This window comes from Neovison vison, chromosome 11, assembly GCF_020171115.1.
Source record: "Neovison vison isolate M4711 chromosome 11, ASM_NN_V1, whole genome shotgun sequence".
Lineage (NCBI taxonomy): Eukaryota > Metazoa > Chordata > Mammalia > Carnivora > Mustelidae > Neogale > Neogale vison.
The window spans coordinates 210,014,587-210,030,059 of record NC_058101.1 but is presented as its reverse complement, the minus strand read 5'-3'; the positions used below and the strand labels follow the sequence as shown (position 1 = coordinate 210,030,059).

The following is a 15,473-nucleotide window of genomic DNA, read 5'->3' as shown; positions in this document are numbered from 1 at the left end:
AAGCCCCACCATCTTCTCCGTTAGGAGCACCTACCAATTAGCCCCCTGTAATACTCAGAACTGGCACCACTGCAATTCTGTGGTGGCCGCACAAGGCTCATTACTCATCACGGAGACTCCCTGGTTCCCTGCACAATCCAGTCTGGTCTTGAAGCCGGAGCATGGGAAGTCTGCCCAGGCTCATGGCCACCGTAGTTCTCCGTCCCTCTGTGTCTCTGTCCGTGCTGCTCCCTCACTGCCCAGCGCACATCCCGCTCTCCTGTCAGGATGCCTCTTCCTCGTCGTTTGAACTCATCTTACGTGTGCTGTGAGCTGTCTCTCCCTCGTCACCTTCTGGCAGAAGGGGGACCTCCCTAATAACAGCAGGACTCCATTAATGTTCCTCCACGTTTCTGTCTCCCATTAGGCTGAACTTTACAGTGGGGAATACCTGATCCCCCAAATCCAGCTCTGTGCCTTGTTTCAGAGATGCTTGTCAACGCTAAAGATTCCTTCCCTCCAAACCTTCTCTCTTGATCTCAACATTTTGATTCTATGCCTGTGTTTCTTCTTTTAAAATCACAGAAATAAGAGTGGTCAATCCATAGCCAAAAGTTACAAACCCATTCCAGAGATCACAGGTGACACGGGAAGAATGTCTGCTGAATGACGAGCATGCAATTTTGTTTTTCCCTGATAAGCATCTCATCTGAAGTAGAATTTCTAATGAACACCTAAATTAAAAACTATTTTTCTCTTCATCACTTCACTCAAAATTCAAGAGAAATGATTTTTTGTTTGCATTTATTCATTTTAGGGCTATTTCCACCTAATTATTTATTTAGGATACTGGAAATAACATTATTCTGCACTCCACATGCATAACAAAATGTACAAGCCCTTTCTTGTGCCCCCTTTTATATTACATTATGTGCATATCATTCAATATATGTCTTTTTTTTTCTTACAAGTTAAAGAAAAAGGTACTCAATTGGTCTAAATAAAAATGGAGGTTTACTGGCAATATGACTAAATAATCATAAATTAGGACAGCGTCAGGGGAGGTTTGATCAAGGACTTGACTTTGTGACTGAAGCCTTGTTATCTGTGTTATCTCTCCTGTTATCTCTCAACCTGCGTGCTGGCTTTATCATCAGGCTCCACATGCCCCTGGGGAAGCACTGGGCAGCAGCCTGCTCTCCCCAGGGGGCTTCCTCAGACCAGGCTCTTACATCAGCGTATAGTGCTATAATATCAACATCACGCTGTCCAGTGAAACGGCTTTCCCAGAATGGCTTCTGGGTAATACCTGGATTGCCTCTGATTGGCCCAAATAGAGTCACGTGCCTGTTTCTGACCAATCACTAACCAGGACAGTTTTGGTTATCTTAGAATATTTAGGGACCATCATGCATAGGTGTTGGAGAATGAGGAAAAGCACATATTTTATGATATTTTGTGACATCTTGTTGGGGAAAAAACAAAAACAAAACCTAGGCAGAGGAGAGCAGACATGATTCAAATGGGTATCTACTAGAATTCCCTAATCTAATGTTGCATCTATGAACAATTTTGAACACAAAATTTTCTCAGGCAGAGTGTGATAAGCCTTTATTTCTTCATCTGATCAATTACCAAATAATATCTGCTCAGAGAATTAAAAAAAATCAATGAAAGCAAGAGTTATCCTATTGTGGAATATCTGCATTAATTCTATTTTTTAGACAAAGTATAGTGTCCTTGGATGGAATAAAATGGGGAAAAAAAATTGACAGTGTTAGCCTAAATTGTATAATGGGTTACAAATATTTCAGAGAGCATAGTAGAACAAAATAGCTTGCCTGTATTTTGATAAACTAAATTTAACTCTAAATCTTTTGACCAATTCTATCTAAATATTATATTCCTATGCCAACCAGTCTGTTGTTTCCATTTATTTCTTTAATTCTTAGTTTAAAACTTTGAAACAAAATTAAAAGCTGAAACTAATCTCTGTTGAGTCTTAAAAGTTAGCTCAATAATAGAATTAAATTAAGGAAATTAAGGTTTGTAGGATAATAAATAGATTAAAATTTGGATCAGCATTATATGCAACTCATATATTCTTTGTAAAAATAAGATTGCAAATTTAAAAAAATATATATATATGTAATAGAGTTCATGTTTGCAGACTCTATAAACAGTAAGACTTCATATACATAGTCATATATACATAATATGTGTGTGTGTATATATGTATAATGATTCCATTTACTGATTTGTTCTTATTTAAGAACCAAAATATTGTTGGTTTGAATAGAAAGGAAGTAGGTTTTCTGCCTCCCTTTCATAGTCAAGCTACTGTCAATGTCTGTGCTCTTCAAACAATTCTCTCAAAGCATATATACATGTGTTAATTAATGTAAAATAATCAACTTACAATTTCAAAATGTTCTCAAAGACCCCCACTGCAATTTCCACAAAACTTGAATAACCACCACCAAACACCTTCACATCTAGCCACTTTGTTAAGAAAGTCCCCTCCCTGTGGCATGGGAGACACTGGGCTTCCTCACTACTACTTAAGGGCAAGTTGGGCAAAGAGACTTGAATCCCCAAGCTTCTTATGTGCATAAGGAGCACAGACTCTGCTGTGGGCAGTGGCCTTCCAGCCTCCAGAGCTGTGAGGAGTGCATGCCTGTCATTCAAGGCCTGGCTGGGGTGTTGGGTTGGGGTAGCCTGAGCTGTATAAGGTTGGCCTCACAGGTAGATACTTTTCACAGAATTTATGGAAAATCAATTGGCTCCTTTCTATTATGTTAATTTATTTTTAATTAGTTCATTTCCATTACGAAAGTCTAAATGACAATCCGATTTTAATTATATTTTCAGTAGGTGCTTAATAAAAAGAACCAATGATTCATCTGAAGGAAAATGATATCCATTCATCTTAAAGTAATTTTAAATGGATTATTGAAAGAACTTAAAATTGATACATTTAATTGCTTCGGTAATGGAGATTAACAATAGATTCTTTCAACCAAGTTCACATATTTTTGAAACTCTGATGATTTAAATTTTGTAATATTCTGAACTCTGGCTTTTTACAGTTCGTGTCTTATTTTCTTTAATTATTTCCTATGGGATAGCGTCCCAGGGCTTAGTGGGGAGAGAGCCGTGACATTTTATTTGCTCTGCCATTACTTACTTTGATTTCCCGGGGTGTCCGTCTGGATCAGGAGATCTAGAACTCGCGTTACAAGGCCACCTTCACAGCACCGCCTCCTTTCTGTTTTCTTCTAGAGTCTTTAAGTCTCATTGCTTTCTCGTAGGCGGTTTCTTCTTCTGCAAAGTGCCCTTCCTCAGGACACCCACGTGCTCTGCACTGCTCGGAGCCTCTGACCTTGGTTCTGTGAAGCCAACACAGTCCCGGGGATCTGGCCAAGTCTGTTTGCAGCCAGAGTGCCCACAGTTGTCTTAGATGAACCCCAACCTCATTCATGTCCATGAGCCCCATAAACAGCCTGTCTGTCTCACACCCAGACTGTCTGTGTGTCCTAGCGCCATGGCCCCACACGCATCTCTCACTAGACCTTTGCTGTTGCCAACCCTGTTACAACACCAAATTGAGTAATGAACCAAGGCTCTCAAAATAAAAAGGCAAATCATGTTCCACCCTTAAGATGTCATTTTCTTATTGGTCTTGACATAAAAATCAGAAAACAACAGAAATGACCACACGTGTTCACTGCAATAGTGCCAGCCAAAACACACAACTGTTTAAACTTGAAGCAAAAGGTAAAAGTCATGATTTAAAGAGGAAAAGAAAAATATGATTATATGACAGTCTGTTTGAAAGTCTTTGAAGAATGTAAAATAATACAAGTATATATGAAAATAGTTCATCGTATGTAAATATATAAAATGAAACAGTGCCCTGAAATAGATTTTTAAAATCTATTTGTTTGTATATTGTACTGGCAATTTCATACCCTCAGAGAAAAATTCACTTGAAAGATCGTCTTTAGGTGCCGCACCAAACTCCTCTGGAAAAATGAAAGTCTGTCCCTGGCCATGGTGCTTTTGACTCAGTTACAGATGTATATAAAATAAAGGAGTTCTTGTTGGATGTTTGCTTAGAAATTTCCCTGGTGTCTTGGGCAAAGAAACAGTTGCTCTGAAACTAGGGGAAGTTAGTTTTCAGGAGGAGGAAGAGGTGACACGCAGGAGTGCGGTGGGTGCGGCTTCCGTGCCGTCTTTCAACGACCTCGCTTGTCAGTGAAGGGTTACCGGTCACAGTGGCCAAGTACTTCCTCCCATCTCTATCCCCATAGAGTGCCCTTAATTTGCACCACTTATATATCTGCCTTAAAACAACATCCCAGCATCCAAATCCCAGTAAAAGGATATGCAAGCGGAGCTCCTGGGTGGCTCAGTCGGTTAGGCGTCTACTCTTGATCACAGATCAGGTCTTGATCTCAGGGTCCTGAGTTCAGGCCTTCCACTGGGCTCCATGCTGGGTGTGGAGCCTACTATAAAAGATATGTAAAATTACAAAATTATATCTTTAGATTTAATAGTTTTTTTTTTCCCTTCTCATGTCTCAAATGCCAAAATGCCCTTTCTAGTCCTCCCTTATGTGAAACAAGTACATGTGGGGTTAATGTCTTAAATGCTAATGTGAAAACAAATACCTCTGCTTAATTGATCACCTGTTGCTCCAGATAAAAGTCCCTACAGATGTCCTCCCATCTACGGCAAATGCATGCCATCTACGTGTCACTGTGGCTCATAATTAATAATACTATGAATAATTAACCATGAAGTGTTTCATCATTAATTAGGATAAGAAAAGGGCACAATTCTATTCCTAAATACAGAGAATTTATGTCAAATCAATAATTGATCTGCACTAGTTGTGTGACCTTGGGGAAAGCCCCTGGTTTTCAAACCATTCTGTTTCAGTTTCCTCACCTATATAACGCAGTTTTATGAACCTGTTAGACAGGGTTACCATGAGGATTTCATGGGTCCCTATAGATGAAGAACTTTAAAAAAAGTGTGTGACACACACTACAGGGATTAGAATTCACACATCAGTCTTGTCATGATAGAGTGTCACCTTTGAAAAAGGGTACTTCTGCCGAGTCTGTCCGATTCTCTGTGGCAGATCCATGGAGGAGCAGAAGCATAGTGATGTGAGACCAGAAAAAGGGTTTCCAGCCAGAGTGAGCACAAGAGAACAAGCGCTCGCCACAAATGCAGAGTCCCAGAGAGAGCCGGTAGTCCGAGACAGCAGCGCAGCCCTGCCTTCAGGGGTGGGTGAAACCCAGCCAGTCGATTCTTCTGGGCTTTGCTTTCCTCCCGGAATGCCCCCGAAGACAAGTTACGACTGCGCTTACATTATCTCCACGGTTACCTGACAGTGGCAAAGCTCTCATTCCACACTTTGGGTTCAAGACTTACCACTGTGTTCAATTAATTGTCCCTTCTGTGTTCCAACCCTCCCTCCATCCTCCTGACCTCATTCAGTCAAGAAGGAAGACCACGGCCTCTCCTGATGACCAGATGGTGACCAGAGTGGGGGGCCAGGACCCTCATTATCCCGTTCACCTCCAGCCCACCCCCAGGGAGGTTTGACTCGGGACTGCCTGTGTTGGCAGAGGACGTGCAACGCACACGGAGCTAATGGACTTGATACGTGCGAACGCATGCTGAACCCGAGTTAACCCAACTGGTTATCACAGCCGGAAAAAGTGCTTCTTCAAATGTTTTCCTTAGACTAAAAATAATCTATTTGCCACTCTATCAGTATTTTCCCATCTTCCTCTGAAAGACTTTTCCCCCCAAACTTATAAAGTAATGGATAGAAGGACTTAAGTTTGATTTTTGAGAAGCTCATTTTATTGATCACTGTCAAATTCGATTTTAAATAACAATTCTTGATATGTGTGACTAGGTTTTATATTCCAGTTACCAGAATTCAATTGAGTTTCTTTTTTAAATTCTTTAGAAGTCTGATACATTTATCATGTTTGAACCCCCCGCCAACTGTTCCATCCACAAAGCAGCCAAAGAAGGATACTCTACTTTGATGTTTTCATGTTCTTTCTGTGTATTTTGAATTCTATGTTTAAAAAATCTTATTACTTTTAGAAATTAAAAAAGACAAAAAATATACAACAAGGCCCATGTATTATTACTATTTCCCAGGGGGATTACACACTGAAATGCTTGTTGAATTTGATGTATAAACCCCACATGTTTTTGGGACGCCTGCGTGGCTCAGTCAGTTGAGTATCTGACTCTTGATATGAGCTCAGGTCTTGATGTCTGGGTCCTGAGCTCAAGCCCTGCATTGTGGACTGTGCTGGGCGTGGACCCTACTTTAAGGAAAAAAAAAAAAAAAGAAAGAAAAGAAAAAAAAAATGACTTCCCACCATTCAGAGACCACCAAGGCACAGTCCTGAGACTGAACACCCGTTTTCGTATCCCGCAGGAATAATACACCACATGCTTTCTCCCCATCTTTTTTTCTTTTCTTAAAAAAATTTTAAAAGATTATTGTAATTAAATATATACATAATTATATATAAATATAATAATACAAATATATCTATAGTTTTAAAAAATATTGTGAAACCCCACTTCCATTGTGTTGGGTCCCTATTCTCCTCCACTGTCCAACAAAGCCCACCTTGTGTCTTCAGTTAGGGAGCGATAAGGGGGAGGTGAGCTGGAGCTCTTGTGTGTTTTCCTCCTGGACTTTCTCCCTACCCTTCTGTGGGGGCCTTTACGAGACCCAAGTGCACAGATCCACAGGAGCTGATCTTAAATCTTAAATTTCTTCCAGCACGCAGGCTAGGGGATCATGCTAGAGATGTGGCTGGTTGTATTAATTGTTGGAAGAGGATGGAGATGTCAGAGAAAATCACAATTATGAAAACAGGTACACACACGACGTCCAGCCGAGTTACAGAACACCACACAAAACAAACACCACGAGCCCTCACCCTCCCCACCCCACTGCATATGTTCACTTTCCCACGTGAACATTATTCTTCACACTCTTACTTATGTTGTTGATTTTTTTTTTAAATGACTGCACTTGGAGCACTGGGTGTGGTGATTAAACAATGCATTTTGGAACACTGAAAAAATAATTTTTTTAAAAAATCACTGCACTTGGCACACAGTATGGCCGATAAATTATTTGGTGCTGAATCCCATGGAGCTCTTTTATCTCACACACACACACACACACACACACACACACGTGCATGGAATCTCTGTTATTTTATGATCATTTTGGACTGATTGGCTTTAAAGCTCAAGACTTTTAGCTAAACTGCTCACTTTCAAGGTGAGCTGGGAGCTTAAGTGATTTTCTCTGAGTTGACAGCAGAGAGCTCTGTTTATTTTTATTTTTTTTAACCTGGATTTAAGCTATTCTACGCAAGTTTGGAACTAGAAGTGAATGACCTTCTGCTTTCCTTGGGAGAAGGGGAGAAGAAGCTAACATGTACCTACAATGAATGGTCTTTTGTTCTGGGACATAATGCAGACCAGGCTCAGGGCTGTGACATAGGAGTGGTTTTCTCTGTCATAGGTCGCCTTCCCACGTGTACAGGATGATGCCACAAAATATGAAAGTCAGGACATTACTTGCGTACGATGGAGCCATCACACTAGAATTGGTGGGGATATTTCACGAGGTAGAAATGAGACGTGGGGAGGGCGGACTGTGACTGCTCTGTGACACAGCCAGTGAGCTTGGGCAGTGACTTTATTCTAGATCTCTCTGTGGGATTGCAGGCTGCTTCCGTGGGGCAAGAGGTATTCTGTGAAAAGAAACAAGAAATCTTGGAAATGGACGCGTGGAGGATATTTCCTGTCTAGCTGGTAAACAGTTAAAAAAAAGTCACAAATCTAAAGAACAATGTATTAATGAGAAACTTCCGTTGAGACAGGAGAGGGCTGTCATGATTGTAGAACTGTTCTGTATTAAAATCAGTAATTCCACTTTTCAATTCTTTCTTTTCTAATGTCCTATTTATTTTAGCTGAATGTGGAGCAAGTGTCAAAGGAAATGAAGGAACATTGCTGTCTCCAAATTTCCCATCGAATTATGATAATAACCACGAGTGTATCTATAAAATAGAGACGGAAGCTGGCAAGGGGATTCATCTCAGGGCGCGGAGCTTCCAACTGTTTGAAGGAGACATTCTAAAGGTAAAAAAAAAAGTCTTGAATGGGACTCCATCTCTTCTCAAGGAACCGATTAAAATAAGTGTCCATCCGTGCACATAGAGATGTATACATGTTAACATACCATTAGAGATACACCATGTTTCCAGCTTATTTACCCAGTTGGTCTGTGAAGGTGCTCCTCAGGGTCTGCAGCCCGGGCTCTGATCCATCTTAGTCTGGAATCCTGGATCGAACATTTGTGAGCTGCATATCTTGGGCACAGAATTTGATGTTTGTGGTTTAGCTTCCTTGTGTGTCAGACATCTGACGATACCTATCTTCAGAGAATGTTTATGAGGTTTAAATAGTACACTGTTGTAGATGTTTCTGGGACTGTGCCGAGCCCACGGGTGTAATTATTAAAGCTACATTGTCTGTAGTCATCCTTGATTTTTAAATGTGCTCATGGCATCCAAAGTGATGTGATCGTGAAAGCAAGTTCAGCCAGCATGTCTAGAGCACAAAGCAGTGCTCACACAGAGAAGCCACACCAGGATGAGACACAATGTTAGTGGACGAGTCTGTGCTGTGTTTACAGGACTCAGGGCTGTGCTTGGAATGGGACCAGAAGCAAGGGTTCTGTGCATAACAGGATACAAGTACCAGAGCCTCCGGGAGACACTCTGGGCAGCAGCACCCAGCACAACCCCCACACTGTAGATGGACTCCAGGAAAAAAAGGCAGGAGAAGTGGATTCTGGGGACATTCAGGTCTAGCTTTGATCTATGAAATCTCAGCTTTAACTGGAAAGCCCCCATAGCTCCTAAAGCTTCTAGCAATAGTCCCCACCTCTCCTATAATTTCAAGAAAACTGAGGCCCTTTCAGGGTCTGGGGCCAGGGAGGAGACATTTGGAGAGCAAGCACGCACCAAGACGGGCATCCGGCGAATGCCAGATACTACCTGATCTATCTCCCTGCTCGGTCCAGTGAGGAACAAGCGACTGACCCAGGTCACACAGCTGAGCTGTGCTGAGAGAGAGACACTTGTCCCTTGTCCTCCCTTTGTGAAGTTCTTGGGTTTTCCACTTATGTTGACCTCTGCATGGACTCACATGCCGACGCCTCTCAGGGTCAGGAGAGTCCGTGCAGCTCAAGCTGCGGGCAGTAGGAACAGATTCAAAGAGTCCCCAAAGGAAACATCAGTAACCCCCTGTTTGTCACCCATTTCCAACATGGTTAAAGAGGGACTCTCCAGGACTGCACCGGACTGCGTGAGCTGTTGCACGCAAGCCTGGGGGGGCTTCCTCCCTCCTAAGCCCAGCTTGACGAGTTCAGTGTCGTCACTGAGCAGAGTGGCTTTATTCCTGTCGTCCTTCTGTCATAGCCGCCCTCCCCAAGCTCATGCTGACATTGTGAAGTTCTGTAATGAAGCAGTGATTTTCAGGCAGGAAACTAGTATGTTCTCACTGACCTAAAAAATAAAAACATAAACTTGTTTCATAAGTAACCATTTTCTGAGTCCTTTGATAACCTTAAATTTAGAAGTCAGTAAGCCTTTAGAGAAAAATTTCAGGTACCTGTTAAGTGCAGTTGGTGCAGGTGAATGACTTGGAGATACTGCACGTTGGTAGATATTACTGCCGTGGCGTGGGGGGGATGTTCATCCGTGATATCTGCGGTTTAAAGCTGCTGGCTATAACAAAAAGAAAGACAGAAACCTGGCTTATCCCACTTAATTGCAGAGAAACCATCAATCATCTGAAATACCTAAGTGTCTTGCGAGCATATATTTTATTGAATATGAGAATAAATATCTCAGTGTTGAAAACACTTCAAGTGGGATTATCTTATTTTTTAGCTTTGAACGCTGTTCACACCGCTTCCTCATACACAGTCTGATCTGATAAAACCAAAATTTTATAGACATATTTTCATGCACAAAAACATGCTGTTTCATGCTTCATACGGAAAGAAAAATCATGGAAAGGAAATAAAGCTTGAATGAAAATGTCATGAAGGACCATGTAATGGGAAGTGAAGTGAACTTGGGATATTTGGGGTATGGCCACGGTCACACTGGCAAGGGCTCCCCAATACCTCCAGCCTTGGGGCTTCAGGTCTCACCATGAGGTCTCCTAATTCATGAGCATCTGCTAACTGGGCTCGTCTGCTCGGATCATTGATTAGATGCCAAAGCCTGAGAAGCATTTGTGATGTAAATAGTTGCAGTCCTGTATTAACATATGGCTCAAGGAGCATTTTTCTAATACCTAAGAGGCAAGCTTTGATTCCAGGGGGCATGTAGACAGGGCATGTAAGTGACAGGCGGTATGCGGAACTCTAATGGCTTGTTCCTAATTTAATTGCAATTAAAAACCAAGCCTTCTGACTTCCAGTACTATCTGGGTTGACCTGTGTGATCGAAGCAAAACTTGAATCCAGATTCCACCTTGAGGGAGCTGAGAAAAGGAGGCTCAGTGTAGCGGGTCACTCTGTCTTCCTGACGTTTCCGCCGGCTCATTGCCACTGATGTCAACAAACAGGACAGAATTTGTTAGTGGTTGTTGTAGTTTGGAGGATGCCAGGAGTTGGCTGCAGTCCAGATGACCTTTGTCATCGGTGCCGAGCTCCCAGCCAAGCCTGCGGAGGCCACTCGGGACAATGCTTCAGAACTCCAAGGACGGAGCTCACAGGAGTGCTTTCTTGCCCGAATGCTCCTCAGTTTTGTGGGTTTCTGCGGCTTGCAGAGAATTGTGTGGTACGTGGAGTTCCATGAGACCTTTCTGGGAAGGCCTGGACGTTTTCTTTCTGAGCCGGATTCCTCTGGGTTTAAAACTCATTAAAGTCTGGGTGTCACCGACCTTGTCCGACACATCCCCATATTAAACCAGGCGGGTGATGCTCTTCCCAGCGGGCGCCAGTGGCTGGACGGATTGTAACTCACCCTACCCCACTCTTCCAGCATCTGCTCGTTTAACTGGGAAAAAAATGAAGTGATAACTTACGGAGTTGATTTTTCCAAACGCATTGTCTTCTTTTCGGATCCGTATGTGTGTGAGTCCGTTGACAGGGGTTATGGTCATACACAGACTAGAAGCAGGCGAAGGCAAGACAAGTGAGAATTAATCCATGTGAGAAGGAAGACAGTGGAACTAAATAGGTATTAAAGGAGTCTGCTGAGTCTTCTGTGCCCTTTATTTAAATACAATTTTTTAAATCAAGAAAAACGGGATGTTCTCTCGTGTGGTACACATGCACGCTATCTTCCGGGAGTCCCTCGTCTGCACCAGTGTGGTTCCTTGCTACGAACTACTGCAGTAGTTCAAAGAGGCAAACGGATTAACTATCCCACTATGCGTTCTAGTCTTGATAGTTTCCTAGGGGCCTCGGGGACCCTCAGCACTGAACCCTTCCTGAAAGCAAACACGGTCAATCCTGGCCTTAGCAGGAAGCACACACGGCCACACCCGAAGCTCACGCAGCCCCCACTGAGGAAGCATGGCTGGTGCTCATCCACGCTCGGGGCAGTCTACCGTGGGGAAACTTGGGACACCGCCCAGAATGCCCCCTCCCTTACCCCTCACGTCCCTGCAGAAGCAAGCCTGTCTAACTGCTTCCAAATATTTGTGTAAGCATGCCTGCTTACAACCACCTAGGAAGGTAGAGTCAAGTACAAAGTGTTTCAGAGCAAGTACCCTGTGTGTCTGTGACATTATTACATGATGGGATTCTTTTATTTCAACTAATTCAAGACTCAAGTTGCCTCCAGCTCAAAGGCTGCAGAATGTGACTGGATCCCCACGTCCTGTCTTGTCTTGTATTACACTCGGGTAGGAGAGCACAGGGAGAGATGAGGTGTCTGGTGACTTACAGGACAATTCAAAGACCGCGTCCTCCCTAAAATAGCATAGGTCCCTTCAGGCTTGGGAAGTAGATTCCGAGGGAGGGGGACAAAGGGAAATAATGGAACTTGGAAATATAATAAGAATATTTATAATATTCTTATATATAATATAAATAATATTTATAAGAAATAAATATTTCTTTAATTTAAGTAAAATAGGAAGAATGCCCAAAGTGATCAGGATAGAATGAAGGGACCACAAATGAGCTCTTTTTTTCTTTAATGGGGATGGTAAAGGTAAAACTTAGAGGAAAAAGACGGTGTCTCAATGTCACGCATTCAGCTTCCACTGAACCGTCAGCCTTTCCCAAGTGCCACACAAAGTCACGTCTTTGAAGATTTGGATGTCCCGTTGGCATCGCTAACATACGAACGTGACGACTTCTCCGCAGGTGTACGACGGAAGAGACAGTTCGTCCCGTCCGCTGGGAGCCTTCACCAAGAATGAGCTCATGGGGCTGGTCCTCAATAGCACGTCTAACCACCTGTGGCTCGAGTTCAACACCAACGGGTCGGACACCGACCAGGGCTTCCAGCTCACCTATACGAGTAAGTAGCATAAGACAAAGCATTGCATTTCGTTTTATTTTCTTGGGATGCGTCTATGTCTTAGCACTTTTTTTTTTTTTTTAAATTTAGCTGATAAATTTTAAATACTGATTTTTTTCCCTCTCCTCTGGTCTCTCTACTGTGTATCGGATTGCTGTTTAATTCTTAATTGAGACATGTTTCCAGAAGTGATAGTTTGAGATTTATTGTCTTGGAAGTATTAATATTTTCATAAGATAATGGCTGTACCTGAAAAGAAAATATCATGACATTTAAGAGCTCCCAGGCTTAAAAAATGCTGATTATGATGTAGTGCACAATGACAGAGAGTCATATATGTGTATCTGAAAGATTTAGAGTGAATGTTTGATGTAATTAATAGGAATAGTCTTGGATCGCCTAATCTAATGTCAATGCTTCACTATTATATCTATTTATCTATCAACATGATATAGTAGCATCTATATATTATAGAACATAAACTGCAGGTGCGTAACATATATTGTCACGGGTACATATAAATACACATGTTCTATGTCATAATATAAAACAACCCTGTGTACCAAGCTCGTTCTTTGCACCACTGATGTCTTAAACATAAAAAATTCCAGTATTTGCCGAAGATAGCAGGTGCACGGGCTGCTGGATCCAGGCTCTGATCACAGGTGCCGATTGGAGCAACGTCCTTAGTGCCCCCTTATTAATACACATCACTGTAGAGAAAAGGTGTCTGGAGATGGATGTGGAGAAGACAAAGAAGGTTTAAAACAAAGGAGGGAAAGAGACGTGCTTTCAAAAACAGAAAAGTGCAATATGATCTCTGTTATTTCCAACATTTTTAATTCTGAACAAGTAAAGTAAAACACGCAGCTCTGTGGTGTGGATCACTAATGAAAATGAAGTGATCAGTGAACTAAAATGCTTAAAAGGTAGAAGACAGTCCAATTCTGCATTAATCTGATGTTTAAACATACTGATAATGCCAGCACCATGACGAAAAATATAAAATTTTGGATTTTTTCAACATGAAAGCGTATTAGTGATCATCGAGATTGATTTCTTTGACAGATAAGCAAGCAGGAGGCTGGAAGTGATAGGAATTATCCAGACACAGAGCTAATCCAGGTACCTCAAAGGAAGATTAATCTCCCCAAACCCCCTTGGTGGGAAAAATTACAGGGGACGGGCCCTAAGGCTTTAGACAAAAATAGAAGCAGAGACCTGACATCATGAGAAAACCTGTTTTTCATGTTCGTGAAAATAACCGTTTACGAGATTCCATACACAGCAATATATGAATTATATGGTATGCAAAATAAATTAGTAGCAGTTGGCATTCTAAAATCACTTTATAATTAGAATTTTACTTTTCAGAATTTCACTTTGAAACATGTTTCAAAGAGGTCTTATAAAACAAACCCTTTTGCTCACTTTCAGGTAAGACGTACACTGTTGTGATCTCCTTTTACCTTTGGCTTTGATTTCCCCGTCAGTTTGCTCGTGGTCTCGTTCGGTTACTCAGAGGCGTTCATCCCCACTTCCAAGCTATTGCACCCATCTTAGGGGCTTAGAGGAATATGGATACTTGAAAAGGAAACCAGTCTGGAACCTCTTTGGTAACTTTCTGGGTTTATTGGAACTGAGGAGGAGTTCCAGCCACACTTGGCTTGTTCCTGCGATTTTGCTGTTGCCTTAGCTTATCCAGAAAACTGTGCCGCGAATTACGGTTCATCCCCAGAGAGAAGAAAGCATTGGCCTGTGGGTTTCCCTGTCACTGGGCACGTCCACGTCCTCATCCCCAATACCAGCCAAAGTCTGGATGTAACTAAGCTCGATGGGACTCTTCCTCAGCTCCTCACAGAAAAGCCGTCACGCGAAGCTTCTGCTTTGCGTCCCATCTCGATCCTAGTCTTCGCTTCCTGTTTTCTCTCTGTTTCCAACTGGAGTAATTCTTCATTTATGAACTCTTGCCTCTGTATTCTTGTGGTTGTGCCGAAGATATCCAGAAGCAAGTTCATGCTTTCTGGAATTTCAAGCAAGGGGATTGATCATCAAGGAGGGAGTTCCTTTACTGTTTCCAGAATTCGGACTTGCCTTTTATTTTCCCAAAAAGTAGTTAAGAAGGTCCACGGGTCCTACAAACGTGTGGCCGGGGTGCAATGAGAAGGGGGCCTCCTCTGTGTATGACGCCCACCTTCCCTCATCACATGGGGTTGCTTCCATGTGCTTTTCTCAGCTCCCCGCAATGTCTCATGGCTGTTGTGAGCCCATGTTTCTCCCTGGAAGCTGGCATAGCTCCAGGACCGTTTGCTGCTTCCCTGTTTCTCTGGGTGACTTTAGGAAAGTTGGAATCTGTGGTCTGTGATCTACTTATGGACACTTTCTAATTATATGGACTTTTTCCCTTTCCTTTCCTTTTATTTATTTATCTATTTATTTATACCTAGCAGCACAAACTTTCTGAGTTTTTCAGTAGACAAAATATTGGCAATGATTGGTATTTAGCTCCGAGTATAACTGATTTGACAGGAGTAATTATCTTTTCTGCATGTTTTCCCTCTTTGCCTCCACCTACAAAAACACAGATGCTCCCTGGGTGCAATTTTTGCCTGCAAGATTGTCCTAGATCTGTAACATACTGCCAGATGGGAAAATATATTTGTAATACAGAACTGACAGTACTGATGCCTATATAATCCTGATATTATTAGCTTCCCATTGAATTACTGGGTTTAAACACCAAGTAATTAAGTTTAAAAAATCCCAAGCTCCCACAATGTGATCGAATACCTGAATCAGATATTCATCCCTAAAAGATAGCTCAGAAATAATGAATGGTTATAAAATGTTTTGAGCCAATTATTAAAGCTT

General features: G+C 42.1%; 1 protein-coding gene across 1 annotated transcript in view; it reads left to right on the top strand.

The window, feature by feature from the left end:
- Positions 1-15,473, top strand: part of CSMD1 (CUB and Sushi multiple domains 1) — a 732,674-nt gene that overhangs the window by 385,150 nt on the left and 332,051 nt on the right. The window contains exons 17-18 of the mRNA XM_044225749.1: positions 8,021-8,190; positions 12,446-12,602. Of these exons, the coding sequence (XP_044081684.1) occupies positions 8,021-8,190; positions 12,446-12,602 (327 nt within the window). The remainder of the gene's footprint in view (positions 1-8,020; positions 8,191-12,445; positions 12,603-15,473) is intronic.